General features: G+C 55.4%; 1 protein-coding gene across 2 annotated transcripts; it reads right to left on the reverse strand.

Annotated features, from left to right (window-relative positions):
- Positions 1 to 136: 136 nt before the first annotated feature.
- TIE1 (tyrosine kinase with immunoglobulin like and EGF like domains 1) lies at positions 137 to 20054 on the reverse strand. 2 transcript variants are annotated; one of them, XM_025288939.3, is made up of 24 exons: positions 20036 to 20054; positions 19709 to 19836; positions 16783 to 17100; positions 16583 to 16693; positions 14984 to 15139; positions 14697 to 14828; positions 14396 to 14536; positions 14047 to 14175; positions 13111 to 13256; positions 12722 to 12866; positions 10488 to 10646; positions 10186 to 10323; positions 9703 to 9999; positions 8880 to 9170; positions 7997 to 8187; positions 5542 to 5752; positions 5270 to 5380; positions 4871 to 5061; positions 3829 to 3942; positions 3648 to 3718; positions 2449 to 2489; positions 2251 to 2347; positions 2066 to 2165; positions 137 to 603 (listed from the first exon to the last, which is right to left on the reverse strand). In XM_025288939.3, the coding sequence occupies exons 2-24, from the start codon at positions 19764 to 19766 to the stop codon at positions 532 to 534; spliced, it is 3420 nt and encodes a 1139-aa protein (XP_025144724.3). In that variant the 5' UTR covers positions 19767 to 19836; positions 20036 to 20054; the 3' UTR covers positions 137 to 531. The 2 variants fall into 2 exon arrangements, 1 of the variants encoding a protein (XP_025144724.3); XR_006641226.1 differs by lacking the exons at positions 137 to 603; positions 2066 to 2165; positions 20036 to 20054 and adding an exon at positions 2839 to 2999 and having other exon boundaries at positions 2330 to 2347; positions 19709 to 19876.
- Between the last annotated feature and the right edge of the window lie 1858 nt (positions 20055 to 21912).

Here is a 21912-nt window from a genome sequence, read left to right on the forward strand (position 1 = left end):
CATCTCCCACCATGGAGAGCTTGAAATAATGACAGTATAACAAGGGAGAGCATTTCTTTTCTTGGAAAGTCCAGTTTCTCCCTCTTTGGTTTAACTTTTCCCTGGGGTTGACCAGCAGTAAAAGGTAGACATTGGATGGAGCTTCTTAGAGCATTTATTTTTCCTGATTATGAGGCTGGGAGTAGGGCGCAGCTGAAAATGGCACATTAGTGGTGTGAGTGCTGGCTTGAATGGAGGGGTTGAAGCAGGGGTTTGAGTGGAGGGAGCAGAAGAGCGCAAACAGCTCTGGAGCAGCTGAGGCAGAAGGAAGGATGTGAGGGTAGCTCTCAGTGATGCAGGAGGCACTGGGAGAGACTGCAAGGGATGAGGACCCACCCACCCTGAGCCCACCCCATCCCTGGATCCCCATTTTTATTCCTTAAGTTAAAAACCAATTCCTTGAGGCAGCTCAGGCGACAAGGATCAGCAGTCACAGGTTGGAGAGCCGAGTGTGCTCTGGCCAGCAGAGCCAGGATCTGGTTGGACAGTTGCTCAGGCCTCCTCGGCTGTAGCGTCAATGCCAGCATATGTGAAGTTCTCAAACAGCGACATGTTCACATAGGCCTGGGGAGCAGAGAAAGCTTTAGTAGGGGGCCAGGGACTGGAGTATGCCTACCCTGGAGGTCCTTGACTTCCATATGGTTGGGGTACTGGAAGAGACACTGATCCGTACTGGAAACTCAAGATGACCCCATGGCCAAGGGTGGTCCTCACCAGCCCAGAGCAGCAAGAATATCAGACCACAGCTGGGAAGCTAACATGAGAGACCCTTGACACAATGTTGGATAAGTGTTTTTTCATGCCCTTAGCTAATGAATTGATGGATAATGCATTCATCCATTCATTTACTTATTCTTGTACTCATAAGGCTATTTCTGCTGATTTACCCATTTTTATGGTTGCTTGACTATTCCTTCATTCTTAAACTAGTTTAATAATTTCTATAACTACTTAGCTCAGTTGGTAAAGAATCTGCCTGCAATGCAGGAGACCCCAGTTCAATTCCTGGGTCAGGAAGATCCCCTGGAGAAGGGATAAGCCACCCACTCCAGTATTCTTGGGCTTCCTTGGTGGCTCAGCTGGTAAAGAATCCACCTGCAATGTGGGAGACCTGGTTCGATCCCTGGGTTGGGAAGATCCCCTGGTGAAGGAAATGGCTACTCACTCCAGTATTCTAGCCTGGAGAATTCCATGGAATGTAGTCCTTGGGATTGCAAAGAGTCGGACATGACTGAGCAACTTCTGCTTTCATGGTTATTTGATTATTCCTTCATTCTTAAGATAGTTTAATCATTCTTATAACTAGTCATTAATTGATATTTAAGAACTCTTCTCACATTACTCATTTTCATGTACTTCTTCACTTAGATTTATTTGATAATTCATTTACTTATATTATTATTATCATTTACTTATATTAGATTCAGTTATTTAATTATGTGTTTTTTTGTCATGTGGCTTACAGGATCTTAGTTCCCAGACGAGGGATCAAACCTGTGCCTCCTGTAGTTGAATCATGGAGTCCTGACCACTGGACCACCAAGGAATTAAGGAATTCCCTTAATTAGTTTATTTGTATGATTATTATATCATTCACCCACTAATTCTATACATTCATTCATTCAGCTACTGTGTTACTCATCCATCCATCCATTTGGTGAGCTGGGACCATTCATGCATTCCACTCTGGCTCTGTGCCAGGTGAGAAGAGGTGTCCGTAAGGTAAGATAAGAAAGGACTGATGACCCCAGGAGAGGAAAGCAGGAAGTCCTGGACATGGGATCTGGGACAGGGACTTGCTGCTGAAGCTAATCAGTGGCCTTGGAAGGCTTTAGAAAGACCCAGTGTCCAACTCAGTGAGAGCTAGAAAGGGCGCTACGCCCCAGGGCCCAGTTTAGCTGTGGTGCAGCTGTTGGTGGGGACAGGGCCACGGAGACTGCTGCCTTCTGGCTCCTGTGGGCACTGTGAGGGCATGCCTGTGAGCTCAGAGAGCCCAGCTCTCCCCACACCCTGGTGCTCTCCTCACCTTCCTGGCTTCCAGCATTCGGCCCAGCTGTAGCGCAATCTGGGCAAAGGGGGGTCGCTCGTATGGACGGTCCCGCCAGCACTGCCGCATCAGCTCGTACCTGCGGGTGGGGATCGATGAGATGAGGATCAGGGCCTGCTGGGGTGACTGACAGGGGGCCCAGGGCTCGAGGCTGAGGGACTCACACTTCATCGTCACAGTTGCGAGGCTGTTCCATGCGGTAGCCCTGCGGCAGCTTCTCATATAGCTCGGCACACGTCATGCCGCAGTATGGGGTGCCCCCTGTGGGAGGGCGATGCTCTCTTAGCCCAGGGCCCAGGAGGAGGGGGGTGGGGGTCAGGGAAAGGTGGGGGCCCTCTGGGGAACAGGGCTCAGGGACTCACCAAGACTCACGATCTCCCAGAGGAGGACCCCAAAAGACCAACTGAAATGAGGAGGATGCACTGAGTTACCTTCTAGGCCCTGGGGCCCAGCAGCTTAATGTCTACCTATCCCAGGTGTGCAGCCCCTCCCAGCCCCTACCTATGTCTACTTTGCAAGGGTCGGGCCTTGGCCAGGTGTGGTCTCTGCTACTGAAATTCCTTCACAGCCTCCCAGCCTCAACATAATCACAGCTAACATTTTTACTGTGCACATGCCGTGGGCCAGGCACTCATCATTTAATGTATATGTTAATTCATCTACCCCTCACACCAACCCTATGATATAGGCACTATTAGTATCCCCATTTTACAGACAGAGACACTGAGGCACTGAGAGGTTAGCTAGCTCACCAAGGTCACACACTTAGCAAGTGGCAGAGCTGGGATTCAAACTCAGGCAGTCTGGCTCCAAAGCCCTTGCTCTTAGCTGCCTCTTGTAACAGCAGCTGAGCAGATGAGAGGTGGCTGAGGCCAGGGTAGGAGTTCTAGTCGGGGGAGGCATTTCAAGGGACCTGGGGCAGAAGTAGGAAGTAGGGGAGTAGTGGTTAGAGGGGTGTTGGTGTGGTAGATAGTGAGCTGGGCAGGCCAGGCCAAAGAGCTTGGGGAAGGGCCAGGACCAGCGCTGGAGTGCTGGGCAGGCCAGGTTGAAGAGAGGGGCAGAGGTGTGCCAGGATGGCTGTCTGGAGGAGGGAGCGCAGACGCGGCTTCTGGGGGTCATGCTCTGGTTAGGTTCTCCAGTGGGGATGACCTGCCCTTCAGAGAGGAAGGTCAGAGCATTCTTTTGAGTGGTCTCTCCATTTACCCAGGCGTTATCCGCCAGCAGCCCCATACCTCTCCAAGGCATCCTCCAGTCTCTTAGTCAAACACAGCCCTAAACCATTCCTACTCCAATGCTACCCCTGAAACACCTTCCAAGATGAAGCTTCCTTCCAGCTACTTTCCCCCCCGCCTAACCCCGCCTTCCCATTAAGATGCTGGGCATGACCAAGGCATGCTTAAGACACATCCGTGTCACATCTGTGTCATACCTGGAATATACCCTAGGGGCAGCCAAGTCATGCCTTGGACAACCTGAGACATCTCTGAGGTGTGTCCAGGTCACACCTACACGCATCCTTAGGGGACCAAACCCTCCTGCCTGTCTGCACTCCCACACTCACACATCACTCTTGGTGGTGTAGACGCTGTAGTTCAGAGACTCAATGGCCATCCAGCGCACCGGGAGACGCCCCTGGGAGGGAGTGGGTTTGAGGGGTTGGGTAAGGAGAAAGGGCTGTTCAGCAGGTTTTGGGAGGCAGGGTGAGGCACGGGCCCTGAAGGGGAGGATTGAAGGAGACTTACCATAGTCTTCTTTACATAAACCTCCTCCCCCCGAGAAAGGCCAAAGTCTGCAATCTTGGAGGCCAGGTTCTCTCCGACCAGCACGTTTCGGGCAGCCAAGTCCCTGTGGATGAACTGCAGGCATGGTTAGAAGTCAGGGACGATGGACGATGATGGAGCCTGGGACTCCAGGGCCAGGGAGGGGGTCCACCTCATGGCTGGCTTCCTGGGCCCCTCTGTGCCTTTAGTAGCCCTTTACTCTTCTGCCCACCTACCCCAGGCCTCAACCTGGATCAGAGACTCGTGCCTGGGAAAAACCACAGTGGGGACTGTCATCCCTTCCTACTTGTGATCTGGGCCATGGCCAAGTTCAGGCTGTATCCTTCTCCTGGGACAACGGTTGACTTTCCCCCAGTGACCACACTGCATCTTCTCCTCTTTGAATGCTCCCTGACCCCGTCTCTCCCTGACCTCTCCCTGACCCCTGCTCCACTGATGAGAGTGGAAAGGCCCTTCTCTTGCCCAAAGCGATCTCTCCCTTGAGTTCCAGATCCTCCCCACTGGGCCCTCCACCTTCCTCAGAGACCTTGCTCTATCATCCCTCCCTCTGCCCGGGCCCCCTGCCCTCTACTTTCAAAGATACTCAATACATTAACAACTTCAAAATGCCTCCCTTAGTCTCACATCCCCTTCTCCAACTGTCCCCTCCCCCCTTTCATTCAAGCAGGGTGTCCCTGGACTTGGGCTCAGGCTTCCCATCTGTTCCACCCTTCTCCTGGTGAGTCTCACCCACTCCCTGGCCACCAGCACCCCTATCTCTGAAGTGACAGCTTCCAGACTGTTGTCCCTGGTCCAGGCCTCCCTCCTTGGTTCTAGGCTGACAGTTGTAAAATGCTAAGCCACACCCCCAAACACAGACCTGCTTTGGGGTCACATCCTCTCTATCCTCAATTCCATATCCAATTAGAGCCTGCTGATTTGATCTCCTGAAGCGCTTGATGGTCTCCCCTCATCCCTCTAGCCCACCTTCCCCAAAGACACACACACACACACACACACACACCTGCTTCTCACTCAGGTACTGCATGCCATTGGCAGCATCACTGGCAAAACGCAGCAGCTGCCGGGAGCTGAGGGTGGAGGCTGTTCCGTGTTCCCGGGCAAAAGCTGGGTCAGTTTCCAGGACCCGGCTCTTGCGCAGAAAATCCAGCAGATTCCCATAGGGGGCATATTCAATGGCGATATACAAGTAACCTGGGAGGTGAGGAATACAGGGTGGTGATTTAGACTCAGACAACCTGGGATGGCAGCAGGCACCTTATGGTACTAGATAGAGAACCTGGTGCATGAAGGAGAACCAATAGTGATGTTTTGGTGTCCTGAAGTTTCCTATAAGCTACTAGAGGTCTTGGCTGATGATGCGGGTTTGGAAGAAGGGGTAGGTGATGAGTTGGGGGCTCACCTCGGTTCTCACAGGCCCCCAAGAGGTTGATGATGTTCGGATGATGCCCCAATTTGCACAGAACTTCCAATTCTCCCGCAAAGTCACGATGGTCATTTTCAGAGGCGTACTCTGTGTAAAGAATCCAATATCACTTTTGCCGGAAATAATCCTGGAGAAAGGGTGTGGGCTGTTGAGGGCTGGGGTCAGTTGCTGGTGGAAGCTAGGTGGGGCCTAGGGTTGAGGAAGAAAGGAGAGGGTCAGGGCTGGGGCAGGGGTTGCTCTCAGCGGACCTTTCAGCATCTTGATGGCGGCGTTCATCTTGAGTCCATCCTTCTTGATCATGGCCCGGATGACCTGGCCAAAGTTACCCTCTCCAATGAGATCCTCAAAGGTGATGTCCTCCCACTCCAGCACTGGGTAATTTAGGGGCTCGGGCTGAGGTTTTGGCCGCCGGGTCAGTGTCAAGGTGCCTGAGCTGAACTGCAGGATGGTCTCCTCGCCCTTCACAGGATGGGACAAGTAGGCAGACAGTCCACACAAGAGACAGGGACAGGCAGACAAAACAGTGATCAGACAAACAAACAGAGACCCAGACAGAGGGCACCCTGGTGGCCAGCCAGGCATGGACAAAGGACACATACTGAGACAGAATCATATGAGATGGAGCCACAGGAGGGCCAGTGGGTAGACCGGTGTCCAGAGAGAAATGCAGAGACTGCAGGCTGGAGATCTAGTGTGTGGGCTCTGAAGGAACAAGGAGTAGGTAAAATTGCTGGGAGCCATGGCATGAGGCAACGGAAGGTTGATACTCCTAACCCTAAAACCAAGAGGCACTGGAGTGAGCTGTGATGGGAGCAACGAGCGTCCCCTTATTCTTCCAATCCCCCAACCAGGCTGTGCTGTCACCAGGGAGGTTCTGGAGTGGATTCTGGCCTTGGGCAGTGGATCGGGGTATGTTTAGTGAGTACCCACTCCATGCTGAGCCTAGAGCAGCGGGCAGCCAGTGGAGTGGTTTTCTTCTCCATAGCAGAGAAGCAGAGATGACCCCGGTCCACCCACTTGGCAGCTCCCATAGCTCTCAAACCACCCGGGACCTGAAGACAGAAAGAACATAACAGAGAAGACCATCCATTTGCCCTAGCCAAGTAGGACCTGGGCCACCTGGGCAGGGCTGAGAGCAGAGAAAGGAAATAGCTGAGCGGGACCATGGGCACCACCAATATGAGAATACAAAGAATGGTTAAGATAGACCTGTTGGGGTGTGGGTCCCTATATGAGCTGCAGCCCAGCTTGGTGGGAGAGGTCTGAGGACACAGGTCACACGGATTCACATGAAACATAGACAACTGAAAGTGCACACCTGCACGCACACATGCGTGTTCTAGTGGAGGCCACTAGGCAGGGCATCCATGAGAGGTACATGTGGACATGTGCTCGTACAGGAGAACAAGCGGAGGGACACATATGTCAGGGATACAGGTGCATGCAGACGGGGGCATTCACAGATGGGCACACGCACGCCCAGCACACGCGTTCATGCACACAGATACCCGCACATAGGCGCCTGGGGCAAGGGAATGTCTTGATATATGTTAGGATGCTACATCCATTTAAGGCTACTTTCCTGCTCCTTCCCTTCACATGCATACCCCTGACCCTCCCCCACCACAGCCAGGCTGCATTTTGCACACACTGACCTCAGAGGGAGGCCAACGCAGCCTGGAACAAAGAAGCCGATTGAATCTCTGAAGGGAGTATTTTAGAGGCATGGTAGAGACAACAGCCTTGGACACTAGGCTTTCTATCACAAGGATCAGCCCTTGAGAGAGAAGAGGGTTTTTTTTGAAATGCCAAAACTTCTTTGTAAATACCGAGTCCAGGCACGGAGGACCAGGGCAGAGTTCGGCTCATAAGTGACAATGGTGGGGAAGATTCCAGAGGAGAGAGAGGTGGAGGAGGGTGACAAGATGGGGTGATGCGGGGGTCCCTGAAGGGGAGTTAGCACCCTCCCCCAGTCCTTACCCCCTCAGAGGGGGCCTGGTGCTCAGGTTTACAGGGAAGACAAGAAGAGTAGGGAGGCCTGTGCTTCTCGCAAGGAGTGACAGGTGAGGCTGCAAGCTCGGCTCAACTCGAGAGCAGTACAAACAGTTGGAGGAGGAGCTACAGCAATGGGTCTGAGGGCTGAAGAATATGCTGCCCTCTGCAGGGTCAGGGAAGGCCCTTGGAGTTCTTAAGTCCAAGGAGGCCCTGGGATTTGCAAAGATGGAGATTGGGATGAGGAACTCAAAGTGCAAATGCCCTTCTGGCCCAAAGGAGGTCACAGAAGGGCTGAGGACACGAGCCACAGATGCGTGCAGGAGGGCCTGGCCAGAGAGAGGTCCTCGTGGAGCCCAGGCATTCTCCATGTTCTCATCAGGCTTCCCAAGCATCCATCACCCCTCATGGGAAGGGGGAGAACCCCGAATTGACCCTGGTTCAATATGGACATAACTGAATGATTCTGAACTGGGAATACTAAATATTTCATCACTAATATACCTGGGCTCATGAGCTGAGTTCAATTCTGTAGAAATGGATAAAATTACAGATTGTACCCTTGTATGCTGTTGAGTATAGTCTTACACCTAAACATCCATGCATGCACACATACACACTCACAGTGAACAAATACTTGTGTGTATACAGGGACACATATATACGCAGGGTCTGCACACATGTGCCTGGCGTCGGGTACAGGTGACTGACCGATCCTGACTGGTAGGTGAAGGTGCGTCTGCGATGCAGGCAGCTTTTGCGGATGCACGCCAAGGTGAGGAGGGCAGCCAGGATGGTGAGGCAGGTGGCAGACACAGAGCCCACCACAGCCAGGACCAGCTGTTGATCCAGGCCCTCTTCAGCTGCATGGATCTCTTGGACTGGGCCCTCAATCTGCAGCCCTGGACACCAGAAGAGGGGCAGATCACAGAGATGCCTAGGTCAGGGAACCTGGAGGCCACCACGGGGTCACACAGAGGTGGAGGTCAGAGATCCCAGGACCAGGGAGGGAGCGGGGATGTCAGGCCTAGGACCAGCAGGTTGCTGGAATGTCATGAGTTTCCCAGCACTCGGACAATGGGTCATAAGAAGGGAAGGGTCGGACTCCCCTGGTGATCCAGTGGTTAAGAATCCGCCTGCCAATGCAGGAGACAGGGCTTCGATCCCTGATTCTGGAAGATTCCACATACCTCGGGGCAACTAAGCCTGTGTGCTACAACTACTGAGCCTGCACATCAGAGCCCTCGAACCACAACTACTAAAGCCTGTGCTCCGCAACAAGAGAGAAGCCACGGCAGTAAGAAGCCTGAGCACGGCAACTAGAGTCATCCCCCTCACCACAACTAGAGGAAGCCTGAACACAGCAAAGACGACCCAGTGCAGCCAAAATTAAACAAATTAATTAAAAAAAAAAGAAAGAAGAAGAGCCACATCAAAGAAAAAATGAAAGAAGGGAAGGGTCAGGGCCCTCACTGCCAGGTGTCATATCACTTGCTGGGAGGGGCCTAGGAGGCCCTGGATCCAAGGCAGAGTATCACGTGCCAGGGAGAGCACCTGAGACCAACCCCACCGCCCGGGCAGCCCCTCATCTCACCGTTGCCCAAGGTGGACTGTTCTACCACGTTGCTCCAGTCACCAGGGCCCTGGACACTGGCCCGCACGCGGAAGAGGTAGCGCGTGCTGGCGTTAAGGCCACGGACGATGGTGCTCGTCTCCTCAGGCTTGTCCACGTCCATCCACAGCGGGTCTCCGGAGCCCCCTGCCACCTGCACCTCCACGATGTACTTGGATATAGGCCCGGCTGGAGCCTCGGGGCTCTGCCACATCAGCTGGATCTCAGAGTCTGAAAGGGCCTGAGCATGGAGGTGTCGGGGGGCTGGGGGCCCTGGGGAGATTGGGGTGGGAAGGTGGGGCTCAGATGGGACCAGGCTGTGTGACCGTGGGGTCAGACAGATCTGCTCTAGCTGTGTCCCCAGCTCTACCGACCCCAAAGTGGGAGATCCGCTGCCGACTTCTGTTTCTTCCTGGGCTGTATATTCCTCTCACTGTGGCCTCCTTCACCAACAAGCTTCTGCTTCCCCTGACAACCCAAGTCTTCCTCGGAGTGTCCCCATGTCCCCCAGGCCCTATGTCCTCCTCACGCCCCACCCCCTCCCGTGACCTCCCTGGGCTCTCCTCTGTCCTAGTCACTCCTGGAGGCCCACATCCTCCTGGCATCCTGGATCCTCCCGTGTCCTGTCCTCCCTGCACTCCTGTCTACCTGACATCCAGATCGTCCCTGCGCCCATTTCCATGTCCTGTGGTCTCTGCCTGTCCATCCAGGCTCCTGTAACCTCCCATGTCCTTTTGGGCCCCGTGTGTTCCCTGCATGCTCTGCCCTCCCTCGTCACGAGCCCACCACCCCCTCCGGAGCGTACCACTGGGGGGCAGAAGCACACGCGCTGCAGGTGAGGCCGGGCCCAGGAGGGTGCAGTGGTAGAGCCGCACGTCCAGCTGGTAGTAGGTGCCAGGCGTGAGTCCCGTCAGGAGGGCGGTGCGGGCCTGGGGGGACGAGACGTTCTCCCGCCGCTCCTGTCCCCGGGCCCCGTCCCACAGGCGCAGCAGGAAGCCGTCGCCCACCAGCGGCCCCGGCACGGGGGGTAAGGACCAGCTCACTCGCAACCGGTCGGGGCCCTCCACATGCCAGCCCTCCAGCCACGGCTTCAACAAGGGCTCTGGGGCCAGAGGTAGAGGTCAGAACTGTCTGGTAGGTCCTGGGGACCGGACGGGATGGTGAACCCCCAGGGACAACCTCCAGTGGCAAAGGCAGGGACCCCCGGGGCCGACAAGCTGAGACAACCCCGGAGTGCACGGGACAGTGACCCCTGGGGAACAGAAAGGGGTGACTCTGGGCCTCTCACCAGGACAGTCTGTGGTCATGAGGGTGGGAGGCCCCCAGGCCCCCTCCCCCCCTTCCCCTGGCCGGCTCAGCTGCACACGGACACTGTATCCCGTCTTTGGCCTCAGGTTCATTAACGTCACGTTCTCACTGGGGTCCACTGGGGGCAGGGTGCACAGCACACAGCATTCAGTCCCAACTCCGTCCAAAAGCCTCCGCTCTCCCTCAACCCCTCTCTTCTCCGCACACTCCCCACTCCCTTCCATCCCTCCGACCCCCTCATTGTCTGGCACCCCATCCTGCCCCTAGCTCTTGCCCCCTCACCCACGATGGTAGACCAGGCCATGGTGCTGTCCTGGGGCCTGTAGTGCAGGCGAACGGAGGCGATGGGTCCGTCCCCAGAGAAGGAGACCAGCGGGGAGACCACAAGCTGGCGGCTCTGCTTGGCCAGAAGCCTCGGGGCGGTCAGGGGCACTGGCGGCACTGCCAGGAGACTCAGGGTAAGCGTGGCCCACACGGCCCACCCAGCCCTCGGACACAGAGGCAGACTCTGCGCTCTGGGCATTAAAGAAAACTCTGGGTCTCAGGTTGGACCTGGGGACCCCCCTGGGCTGGGGGGAGACCAGGTGCAACAGATGATCAAAGTGGTCAGGGCCTAGGGAGGACAACTCGGGGCATAGGGACTCGGAAACAAGGAGATGAGGGTGTCCCAGCAGATGTTAAGTGAGGAAGTGACATGGCCAGACAGGGGTTTGGGGGAGGGCACTCCGCCATACAATGTGGGGGAGGGCAAAGAAGGCTAAAGCCCAAGGCAGTGTCACCCCGCTCTCTGCCCCTCCCCCATCATTCATCACTCTCTTAATTAAAAAAAAGTAGCAGGTGATGAAGCACCTGCTCGACCCAGATACTTCATGTTCATGGCCTCTAATTCTGACAACTACCTTCAGGCAGGGCTCATCATCCCTATCTTAAGAATGAAGAAACTGAGGCTCAGAGACATGGAACGACCTGCTTAAGGACATGCAGCCAGGGTTTAAACAAAGTCTGTCTGACCAGGCCATCTAAAATCAGCCCATCTTATCCCAAACAGCTTTTGTGCTCCTGCTTAGCTTCCTCACCCCATGGTCACTGTCTTTCCTGCCTTAGCTCTTCTGTCCAGATTATTGCATTAATGTCTCAACTGGTTCCCTGGCCTCGTCCAAACATTTCCCAGATGCATTTTCTAAGGAAAATGGATATATGTATAGATGACTGCATGCACGGATAAATGGAGGGATGGGGGAAGGGAGGAGGGTCAAGGAGGATTCAGGGGTATGGTAGAAGGGGTGGGAAAGAACAATGTTGTCAGGCAGGAACACATATGTATGGAAGAAGTGCTGGCCTGGAGGGAGAGGAAGGTCCAGTTTGGATCCTATGGAGCCCCTGGGCCTGCGGCTCACGCAGAGGATTAGGTGACCTGGACTAGGGCCCCTGAGTCGTGCACCAGGTGACTTCCCCACTGACTTCAGAACCAGACCCCCATTACACAGAGGTCTGGAACCCAGGAGAGGGGTCCAGGCTGCAGATGGTTATCTGGGAGTTGCCAGGGAACGGTTGAAATCTTAGGAATAGGTGACATTATAACTACTAATAGCAATAAATGTCAACATACATTGACCACATACCCTGCGTCAGGCACTGTGCCAAATGCTTAAACGCATCATCTAATTTAATCTTCACAGCAATCCTATCAAGGGAGTGCTGAAATCCTCATTTTACAGAGAGAGAAACAAGCTATGAGGGGCAAGGTAACTCGCTTAGACGATGGAGCTAGAATTTGTAGTGAAGATTCAAAGCCAAGTGAAGAGTGAGAAGAGGAAGGCTGGAGGTGGGACCCTGGGGTGGTAGAGGGGGCGACAGAGAAGTAGAGAGAGAATGGGAAGCAGAGTCCGACAGTGAGAAAGAGGGAGAGGGACAAGAGGTCTGGGCTCATGTCAGGGGAGGTGGTGGCAGGGTCAGGAGCACAGGGAAAGAGGACCAGGGGGCGGGAGGGGGTGTGAACGTCTGATGCTTATGGTGCTGCAGAAGGTGGGGGACACCTAGACGGGGGTGGGGGTGCTCAGCTCTCAGCAGTCCTGGGCACTGGCAGCTGCCTCCTTATTCACCAGGAAGCACTTCTGGGAAATGAAACAGGTCCACAGCCCCAGGCACTCCCCTGTTGTAGCACTGGGTGCCTGGTGGTGTGACTTGGGGCTGGAGGGAAGACAGCATCGCAGAAGTGGAGAGAAAGGCACCGTGTATCTGCGGGGCAGGGGAGATAGAAAGGAAGCATTGCCCGGGGCAAGGCTGGAGAGTGCCCCATTTCTGGGACATGGGTTCCCTTTCCAGGGGGGACTGAGCTACGCTCCAGCCTGGAGAGTGCCCAGTCCAGGCCTCAGGCTGACCACAAGCCCTCTTCTCTGCCTGGTGCTGGGCTGTGACCTTACATGCTCTTGCCCTTCCTGCTCCTATCTGAGCAGCCTTGGCTAGCGCCCACTCTGTCTGCCATCTATCCTCCATGGACCTGGGACATCACTGACCTTTGACATTGATCCTGAAGCGTCGACTATCCTGGCCACCAGACGTGGACACGCGGCATTCCCAGAGTCCACTGTCCCCAAGAGCCAAGCGGGGCACCTCAAATTCGGCTGTGGTTCTATCTGGCTCCACAATGGCCTTGGTGGACTGAGAGAGGCAGGGGAGAGGGACAGGCCTCAGAGAAAGTGTACCATGCAGCAGAGGTTTGTGTGTTTGTCCAGGTTGACGAGGGGACAGAGACTGGGAAGTGGTCCCTCAACAATCAGCCTGACCCAATTTGAGCTGTGATCAGGCCAGTGGGCAGAGCCTGCAGAAAGCCCCGAGGGGTGGAGGAGCCTGAGGGTGGGCAGAGGCCCTGGACTGCCAGAGGCCCTGGGGTCATGGGGCTCACCAGGAGCACCGTGCCATCCGGCTTGCGGAGCTCCATGCTGCCCCGGACTGGGAAGGGGTTCCCTGCTGCGGCACAGTTGATCCGGGGCATTGTGTCTAAGTTGAACTCCAGTTCTGAGACCATGTCCAAGATCTGGGGGATCCGGTCTGGGGAGAGAGGGGACACTCATCCTGGAGGCCCTGTAAGGGCAGACACACGACTGCCACAGGGCCCCCTCCCTCCACCCCCCTGCCCCCCGAATCTTTCATCTTAGAGGAGGCACCACCAGCATCCCAGTCACGCAGGCCTGCAAGCCAGCAAAGTCCGGGCAACACCTCCAGGCCCTCATGCCCACCTCTACAGGCCCCCGAATCTGCCTCTTGTGCCCCCCGCCTCCTCAGACCCTCCCACACCAAGACCAGACCCCTCGCCGGCCTCACTGCCAGAAACCTGGTTCAGTCCTCTATCATTTCTGGGCCCCGTGACAGATCCTCTGGGCTCTCCTGCTCCCGCTCCCTCCCCAGCAGCTGGGGTCCTCTCTCAAACCCACACCTGAGAGCAGTTCTGATGGACCTCTTCAACCCTTCCCTGCGGGACTATCATATTCAGCGCAAACCCTACAGCCTGTCATTCAAACGCCCCGAGAGCTGACCTCTTCTGAACACTTCCAGAGCCTCTCCTCATGCCACTGTCCTGGTATTAAAGCTTGAGTCCTCAATTCCCCGGCCTTTGCCCTGCTCTCTCCCTAGCCATCTTTCTCCCATCCTTCATACCCCATCTGAGATCACACCTCTTTCCAGAAGCCCTTCCTGACTCTCTTGGCTTTGTCAGGGTCCCCTTGGGGCTCCCACCCACCATGGGCTGCTGCCCGTCCCCAGGGGGAGGAGGGGCTTTGAGCCAGGGGGATGCATCTGGTGAAGCTGACCTGTTCCTCAGAGCCACCCCCCGTGCTCATACCTGACTTCTCACAGTGCATCCCATGCCACCCGGAGGGGCAGACACAGCCGCTGAAGCGGTCACAAGTACCACCATTCTGACACTGGCACTGGAGGTGGCAGTCAGCTCCAAAACGACCTGGGGCGCAGGCTGGGCACAGAGGGGGTATAGTTAGAGGGGCACAGGTCGGGGGGCAACAAGGGCGCAGCTGGGGCCTGGGGAATGCCAGGCTTGGTGGAGAGGGCGCTGGTCAAGTGAGCAGGGGACGGTGGAGGGCTCGGTGTGTGAAGCAGGGCCAGAAGGAAGAGTTGGGGCCAGGCTTGCAGCCGGCTGTCTGGTCAGAGACTACAGAGGGTGGGTTAGTCCGTACCTTCCTGGCACTGGCTTCCTCTCCATCCAGATCCACAAGAACAGCCATAGGGGTCTGGGAGGCAGAAGGTGAGGCCCCGGCAGCCTGATGTGCCTGGGCACTGCTCCTGGCAGCTTTGCCCAAAACGGCCTTCTCTGCAGGCTAGAAAGAGGGCATATGGGTATAGAAGCCTCTGTTGGGTCTCAGCATTCAAGACCTACTGGAACGTCCTCACCCTCCAAGTCCATACTCGTGGTTTGCGAGTCTTCTCCCAGCCAGGCATCCTTCTCCTGCCCAGGTCCTGGTGCCCCCTCCTCCTTACCCTGCTCACAGCGGGTCCCAGTGAATCCAGGGGGGCACACACACTCGCCGTCCTGGTCATGGCAGACACCTCCATGCAGGCAGCCTGGGCATTCCTTGGTACAGTCTTGTCCCCAGCGCCCCGCCTCACAGCCTGCAGGAATGTACTCTCAGCAGCTGACCCTCACCCACTGGACCACTGCCTCTGAGGACTGGGGCGCCCCTGGGGGCTCAGGGGGATCCACAGGAAGTATGCACAGGGGTCCCAACCTCCCATATCACCCACCACCTCTGCCCTCTGCTCCTGACCCCGCACGATGAGTCGAAAGAAGGCACTGCCCAGTGGGCTGGCTTCCAGATATGTGGCACTGTAGATGCCGCTCGACGATGGCTGTACGTTTGGGAGCTGCAGCAAGAACTGCCCGTCCTGGGCCTCGTGCCGGTCCAGGGTGTAGAAATAGGATCCTGGGGGCATACACGGGATAGGGGCCTCAGCATCACACAAGAGCTGGGGTCCCCTCCCTCTGCCCACCTTATCCCGAGTCACATTAGTGTGGGTCAGGCAGAGTGAACAGACCAGGGGAAGGCACCAGCGAGTGTCTGGACCTGAACCAGGAATGTGGGAGGCAGCGTCTTTTCCATGCTCCACCAACCACTCAGTAAATCACCAAGCCCTGTTCAGTCCACGTCCTCCTTGTCTCCTAAAGCTGCCGGCTTCTCTCCACGCTCACTGCCACTACCCTGCTCCCAGCCTCCCACAGCCTCCCAAGCTGTCTCTCTGCCTCCAGTCCCCCTGCTTCCTGTCTGTCCTCCACTCAGGGTGATCAGTGAAATTTTCCTCAAATAGACCCCACCGTAGCTCCCCTGCTTAAGCTCTTTAATAGTTCTTTACTGCCCCAGGGACAGTATCGGACTCCTCAACACATCAGTTTCACCAGTTTGGCTACAGTGCAGCCCTTTAGCCCCACACCTCTCCACATCTTGACTTCTAGCATTCCTGAACTGCTCTATCTCTTCCAGAAACAATGTGGTATCTCACAGCTTTCTGCCTTTGCTCTTATCAATCCTCCTGGAATGCTTCTCCCTTCTTCTTTGTGCAGTTAATACCCAGGAGCCTCTCCCTCCAGGATCTGTGAACCCTAATATTAGGGTTCTCGTCCCTGCACCCCTCTCCACTTCCTCTTTGCTCAGGATGGAAGAGAGATTCTAGAGAACACAGGTCTACCTGACTCCACGTCTCTTATTAGTTCAGGGACCCTGGAGCTCAGGAGGCAAAACCTTTGGCTCAAGAGTCCAGGGACACAAGAGGCAGCCAAAGGGCTGCGGGTGTGAGAGCTGAGGCAGGAATCTTTGGGGCCATACAGAAAACTGGCTTCCTCCTCTGCAGTGGCCAGAGGAGCTGACAGGGCCAGGTGGGGGCAGGCCCGGACTGAGATCCCCAGGCCTGCCCTGGCCCCTGCTCCCGTCTGGACAGATCTCTGGAAGAGGCCAAATGTCCCTTGCCTGTGCTGGGGCTTTGTTACCCCTTCTTTTCAGCAGGGGGGTTTCTGCTCCCTGCCAGACCTGCTATGACAGTACTTGCTAACTTCTGGGAGCCCAACTGGGAGGGGTTAACACAGCTAACTGGGGGGTGACAGGGAAGGAGGCAGCTGCCCATGAGGCCGCTGGTGCTCCAGGCACAGTAGGAGGACATCTCACAGCCAGAGATGAGTTGGATGCAGGTGCGTCCCATGGATCTGGTGCAGGAGAAAGGATGCGCCCGGGGAGGCTGGCCAGAGCGGGCAACAGGTGTATGGAGTCACGGCTGTGTCAGGGGCCAGCACTAGGAGCTTCGAGGGCCATGGAAGTGCCGGGGTGTCAGAACTAAGGGTTTACCTGCCCACCCAGTTCAGACGCCTCCCCCCTTACCGTTGCTCTTCCAGATCACATCTGTCTGTTTCTCCTTGCGCACTCGCGCGGAAAGTACAGCCGTGTCGCCCTTGTTCACTGTGTGTGTGACCTTGTCCGGGAGCAGGTGGGCTGCGAGGCGAATGGAGGGCGGGGTCAGGGGTCAAGGGCAGCCCCTCCTCCCCTCCCCCACCCCCACCCTCACCGGCGGCCGGACTCACCCCCGGGGCTGTTGTGCACGTAGAGGACGCGCGTGCGCCGCGTCCCCGCGCCGCCCACGCAGGAGAAGACGCCCACCAGGTCGGAGGGCTGCGAGAAGCCGCGCACCGTCACTCTGCTCGAGCCGTTGCGGGCGATGTGCGGGGGCTGCCAGGGCCGCGGCGTGCGCACGATGCGGTCGTCCTTCTCCAGCAGCAGTGGGGGGCCCCAGGCGTCCGAGCCCCTGCCCGCCCCCGCCTCCCCGGACACGCAGGTCAGGAAGAAGCGCTGGGGCTCGGTCAGACGCAGGTCGGCCAGCAGCGTCAGGTCCACCGCCGCCCCTGGGCCGGGACACCGGGCTCCGATCTGGCAGGGTCCCGGCCCTCCCCCTGCCCCGCCCTCCACCTCTCGCCCCTCTCCTCGCAGCCTCTCCCCTCTCCTCCCCTCCCCCGCAGGCACTGCAGTTCATCAGGCACGTCCATCCGCCTCCCTTCCTGTCTCTATCCCCTTCCCGGTGCACCGGCCCCTTTCCCTCGAGTCTCTTCATCCTAACAGAACAAAAACAAAAACAAAGCCCCTTCCCTAGCTTCCCCATCCCCTCCTTTCTCCAGCCAGATGGCTTCCCTTTACAGCCCAGCCTTCGGAAAGAAAGAATGATCTATGCGCCCCATCACCGTTTCCTCACTCTATTCCTGGCAGTGCCCTTTCCTGACCTGTCTCTACAGCTGCTCCGCAAAGGGGAGCCGCTCTCCCTGCCCCCCTCCACTCTGTCCCCCGCAACACCAGATTGCCGGCTAGAAGAGCGCTAAAGATCAGAAGTGTCTTGGAGGGACCCCTCCGGTTTCTCTGGTCCCCAGGTCGCTCCGGAATCTGGACCGGTTTGCTGTGCTGGGATTGAAGGCGGGAGAGGCTGCATTCTGCAGCCAGGTGGTTATGGGGCAGAAGGGAAGAGAGCTCTGGTCCCAGCAAAAGGCCAGAAGCAGGGAGGGCAGGCCCTAGGGCCCACTTGGGGCTGAAACATGCACGGACACCAGGTGGGCCTTGACCTTTGCCTTTTACAGAGTTTCCTCTGGACATACCTATCAAATGCATGAAACTGTAGAGAGCACAGAGAAGGGACAGCTAACCCAGCAGGGGGTAGATAGGGGCTGGAGCGGTGCCTCCTGGAAGATACAGCTTGAGGGTCTTAAAGCTGAGCAGGATACAGGGTGGGGATTGAGGATGAGGACAGGGAGAGGTCATTGGTGGGAAGGACCTTCTAGGCAGAGGACACGCCTTGGTGCATGCTGTTGCTTCAGTCGTGTCCGACTCCTTTGAGACCCCATGGACTGTAGCCCGCCAGGCTCCTCTGTCCTTGGAGATTCTCCAGCAAGAACACTGTCCTTGCCAAGTGGTTAGTTGGTTTAGATGCTGCTTTGCTTGTCAATGGATATTCTTTGAAAGCTTGCCACAAGTAAACGGAGCTGACTGTCTGTCCTGTGCTGAGCACCTGTTTTCCTTTGGATCCTCACACTCTGCAGAAGTTGGTGTCTTTCCAGAGGAGGGTCATAAAAATTGTTCTCCAGGCTTCCTCTAGCAAGCTCATCCCCTCTCCAGGCTTTCACCATCACTTCTGAGTCAATAACCCTGGGCAGGCCTCTTGGCTCTCCCCAGACTTGCTCCTCTCTGGATTTCCTGCCTCAGCAGACTGCAAAACCCACCTGAGATACAAACTTCCGAGACATTTCATACTGCTGCTATCATAATGAATGTCTATCGGAGATCAGTTATATGCCACATCCTTTACTTACGTTCTCTTGTTTTATCATCCCAGCTCTCCTGGGAGGTGGGTATTATTACCCCAGTTTTATAGCTGGAAAATTAAGGCTCAGAGAAATAACTTACCCAAGGGCATACAATTAGTAACTGGCAGAGCCTGGTTGTCTGACTCTAAAGTCCACACTTTGAAGCACTATCCTGACTGCCCCAATTAGTCACAAAATAATTCTGTTTCCTCAGAACCTCTATAGACTTCATCCCCACCCTCAAGTCTGCCCTTGCTAACCCTCATCCTTGCTTCTGTGGACCATCCTGATAGCCACACTCTTCCCTCAGCTTGTCCTCCAAACTGACCCATCCAAGTCCTTGTGACTCTCTGGCCTACCACCTTCCATGGCTCCCTATTGCCCCTTCAGGATGCAGAGCTTGCTGTAGAGCTCCCTTGCTGTTCCCATTGCCCCTCCTGCTGTGCGTTCCCTCCCGAATCCCTCACTCCCCTGTACTTCCATGCCTCTGAGACTTGTGTCTATTGTTCTGATTGCCCTGGAATGAAGACTACTCCTCTGAGTGAAGTCTGTCCTGATCCCTTTTCATCTCCTACCCTGAAGTAGATTAGGCTGACTCTTCAGTGCTCCTCTGTGTCTGTTCCGTGCTCACTCAGTGTCCCGGGTCTCCCACTAGACTGCAAGCCTCTCAAGGTGGCCTTTGTGTTCTAATCCTCTTTGGGCAGCACGCTGAAGGAATTGGCTACCACATATTCAGAAGCTCTTAGCAAGACCTCTTTGTAAATTACCTCATTGAAACCCAGTTACAGCCATAGGAGGTCAGCATCATTCAATCTGTTGTACAGCTCTAGAAGCTCTCTGCCTCTTATAGCTCTTGGAATATTGTTGGTACTCGATAAATGTTTGTCGAATGAATAACTGAATTGAGTCCCACACACTGACTGTATGAGCACCCCTGAAAACTTCAGGGGGCCCAGAGACTCTGCTGCTCCCCACTGATGTTCAAATCCAACACAGTCTGTGGCTGCTTCCCTCCCCCAGTCCCTAGCTTCTGCCTGGGTTTTCCAGGCCCTGATCCCACTTTCTAGTGAATCAGGGTGTGGAGGAAAGAGATAGCAATGATGATAGGGTTTTCGGGGGCAGGGGTAGTCAAGACCCTGGGCAGGGAGGTTCAGGGGAGACTTACCAACATGAGAAGCCAGGAAGAAGATGGGGAGTAGCAAAGGGGGCTCCAGCCAGACCATACTCCGGAGGCTGACCGCGCCAGCCAGCACAAGCGGGGCCCAGGGCCACTCACTGGGTTGGTTGCTCAGCCTGTGCAGTCAGTGTGTTGGTGTTTGGGAGGAAGAGGAAATGAGTTAGCTTGGGTGGGAGGGGTGGCAGGGGAGAGGGGTGGGGAGGACTTATCCTGCTTATGGGCCTCTAGGCCCCCCTAGTCTGGCGATGGGTGTGGCCTGGAAGGTCCTGGAGTGGGGTCACTTAGGGTGGGGGAAGGGTTGTGGTAAGGACAGACCTGGGGACTGTTGGGCTGTTTCCCTTCCCCTCCTCTCCCCGTGGTCCTCAGTCCTGCCAGCAGGCAGGAGGCAGGAGACAGGAAAGGGAGGAAGTCAGTGGCTTCCTCCTATTGAGAAGGGATGGGGAGGATATTGTTCTGGGGTCTCTCCTCCCCCAGCACAAACACACGATTCCTTATGTTTGCACCCCAGGACACAGTTACATGGGTGTCCTAGAGAGCAGTTCATGTATGTAACACAAGGATCCGGAATGTATACAAAGGAACAAAACAACACCCTCAGGATAAAAGCCCTTTGATTCAATCTTGTGTTATTCTCTCAGTTTACATGTAGCAAAACTGAGGCCTGAGCTTGCAGGACCTGAGGGCTCTCTGAGGTTAGGGTGAGGCTGGGACCTGAGCTTCTGATTTAGCCATTCCTCAGGGCTCATGCTAAGCCAACCCACAGAGTGCACAGGGGGTGAATATCCTGCATTTGCAATCCTTGGCTTAAGCCACTAACAGAGGCTTCAGCACACAGTCTGACTGATGTCATTATCCTTGGACACTGGGGCAGCAGAAGCCCCGCCCAGAGAGTGCCTGTAGCCTGACAGCAGCCTGGAGGCAGTCCTAGCCCTTGACAAAGGCTCTGAAGTCCCATGGATCTGCTGTGCCCCTCATCTCTTCCTGCCCTGGTGCCAGCTCTCCACTGGCAGTTGCCAGAGCAGAACATCATCCACGGGCATAGAATGCCCGCCAGGCTGGGGGTGGGGTCTGTCCTTGCAGGGAACAGAGGGAAGTGTGTTGGAGCCATTGGATGGCTGGGCACGCTTGTGAAATCTGACTCCTCTGGCCTTGAATGGAGTGGTTGGGGTGGGATGAGACCTGGTGCTAGGTTAGGGGACTGATTTGGAAGTCCATACCCTCCCTCTGGGGCTGGGACATCAACCTTCCCTTTGGGGCTGGGACATCTTCCAGAATCTGTTGCCAGGTGAAAGCTGGACTCTCTTTTGTACTCATCAGGCTCTAATTCACTGTCTGGGGGAAGCTGGGCCTCTGCAGTCTAGCTGAGCTGGTTTAGGCATGGGACTCTTCTGAAAATCCCTGAAAACTTCCAGGAGAGACGTTGACTCCTGGTGTAGTGTGAAAAATGGATCAGGGAAGACCCCCCACCCCACCCCAACCATGTTGGCCCCCAGATTCCTCATTCCTAGATATGAGGCTGGGAAGAGCTTTTTGTGGATAAGACGCTAGTGGGAATGGGGGTGGTTGATGCTTTAGTCTTCAGCTTATCTTGGTGCCAAGACCTTTGACTCTGGCATAAGAAAGGAGATGGGAAATGCTGGGGCAGTTTGTCTGGCAGGGTTGTAGGCAGAACTTTTCCCTTGTTTCTGGGAAGGCCTAATATCGTTTTGTATGTATACAGAGAGCACTTGGGCAGCATCTGTTGTGGAAAATGACAGCTACTGGCACAGGTGTTTGCTCTGAATGAGGTTTAAGGCTCTGTGACTCTATAACATGGCAAAGACTACAGGTCCATCTGGCCGCCCCACTTTCAAATGAGAAACAGAACTCAGTAGTAATGATCTGTAGATGAACACAATGCACATCTTGCAGAGTTTGTATACAGGAATTTGTATTATAAAACAATGTCCTATAAGTGTAAAGTGTATTTTTACATGTGTTGAGATTACGTTGCAAGCAACTTAAATACCATCTGTTTACAAACAGAGTGTCACTAATGAACTATCTGTGCACCAACAAATTTTGAGTGGGTTGTGTGTACATCTGCTCTTGCAATAGGAATACTTAAACCATAATGCATGCCTTAAAGTCTCAGTCACTGGAAAGTCACTGAAAAGTTACAGACCAAGAATAATGTTAATGCAGATATGCAG

This window comes from Bubalus bubalis, chromosome 6, assembly GCF_019923935.1.
Source record: "Bubalus bubalis isolate 160015118507 breed Murrah chromosome 6, NDDB_SH_1, whole genome shotgun sequence".
In the NCBI taxonomy this organism is placed as follows: Eukaryota; Metazoa; Chordata; class Mammalia; order Artiodactyla; family Bovidae; genus Bubalus; species Bubalus bubalis.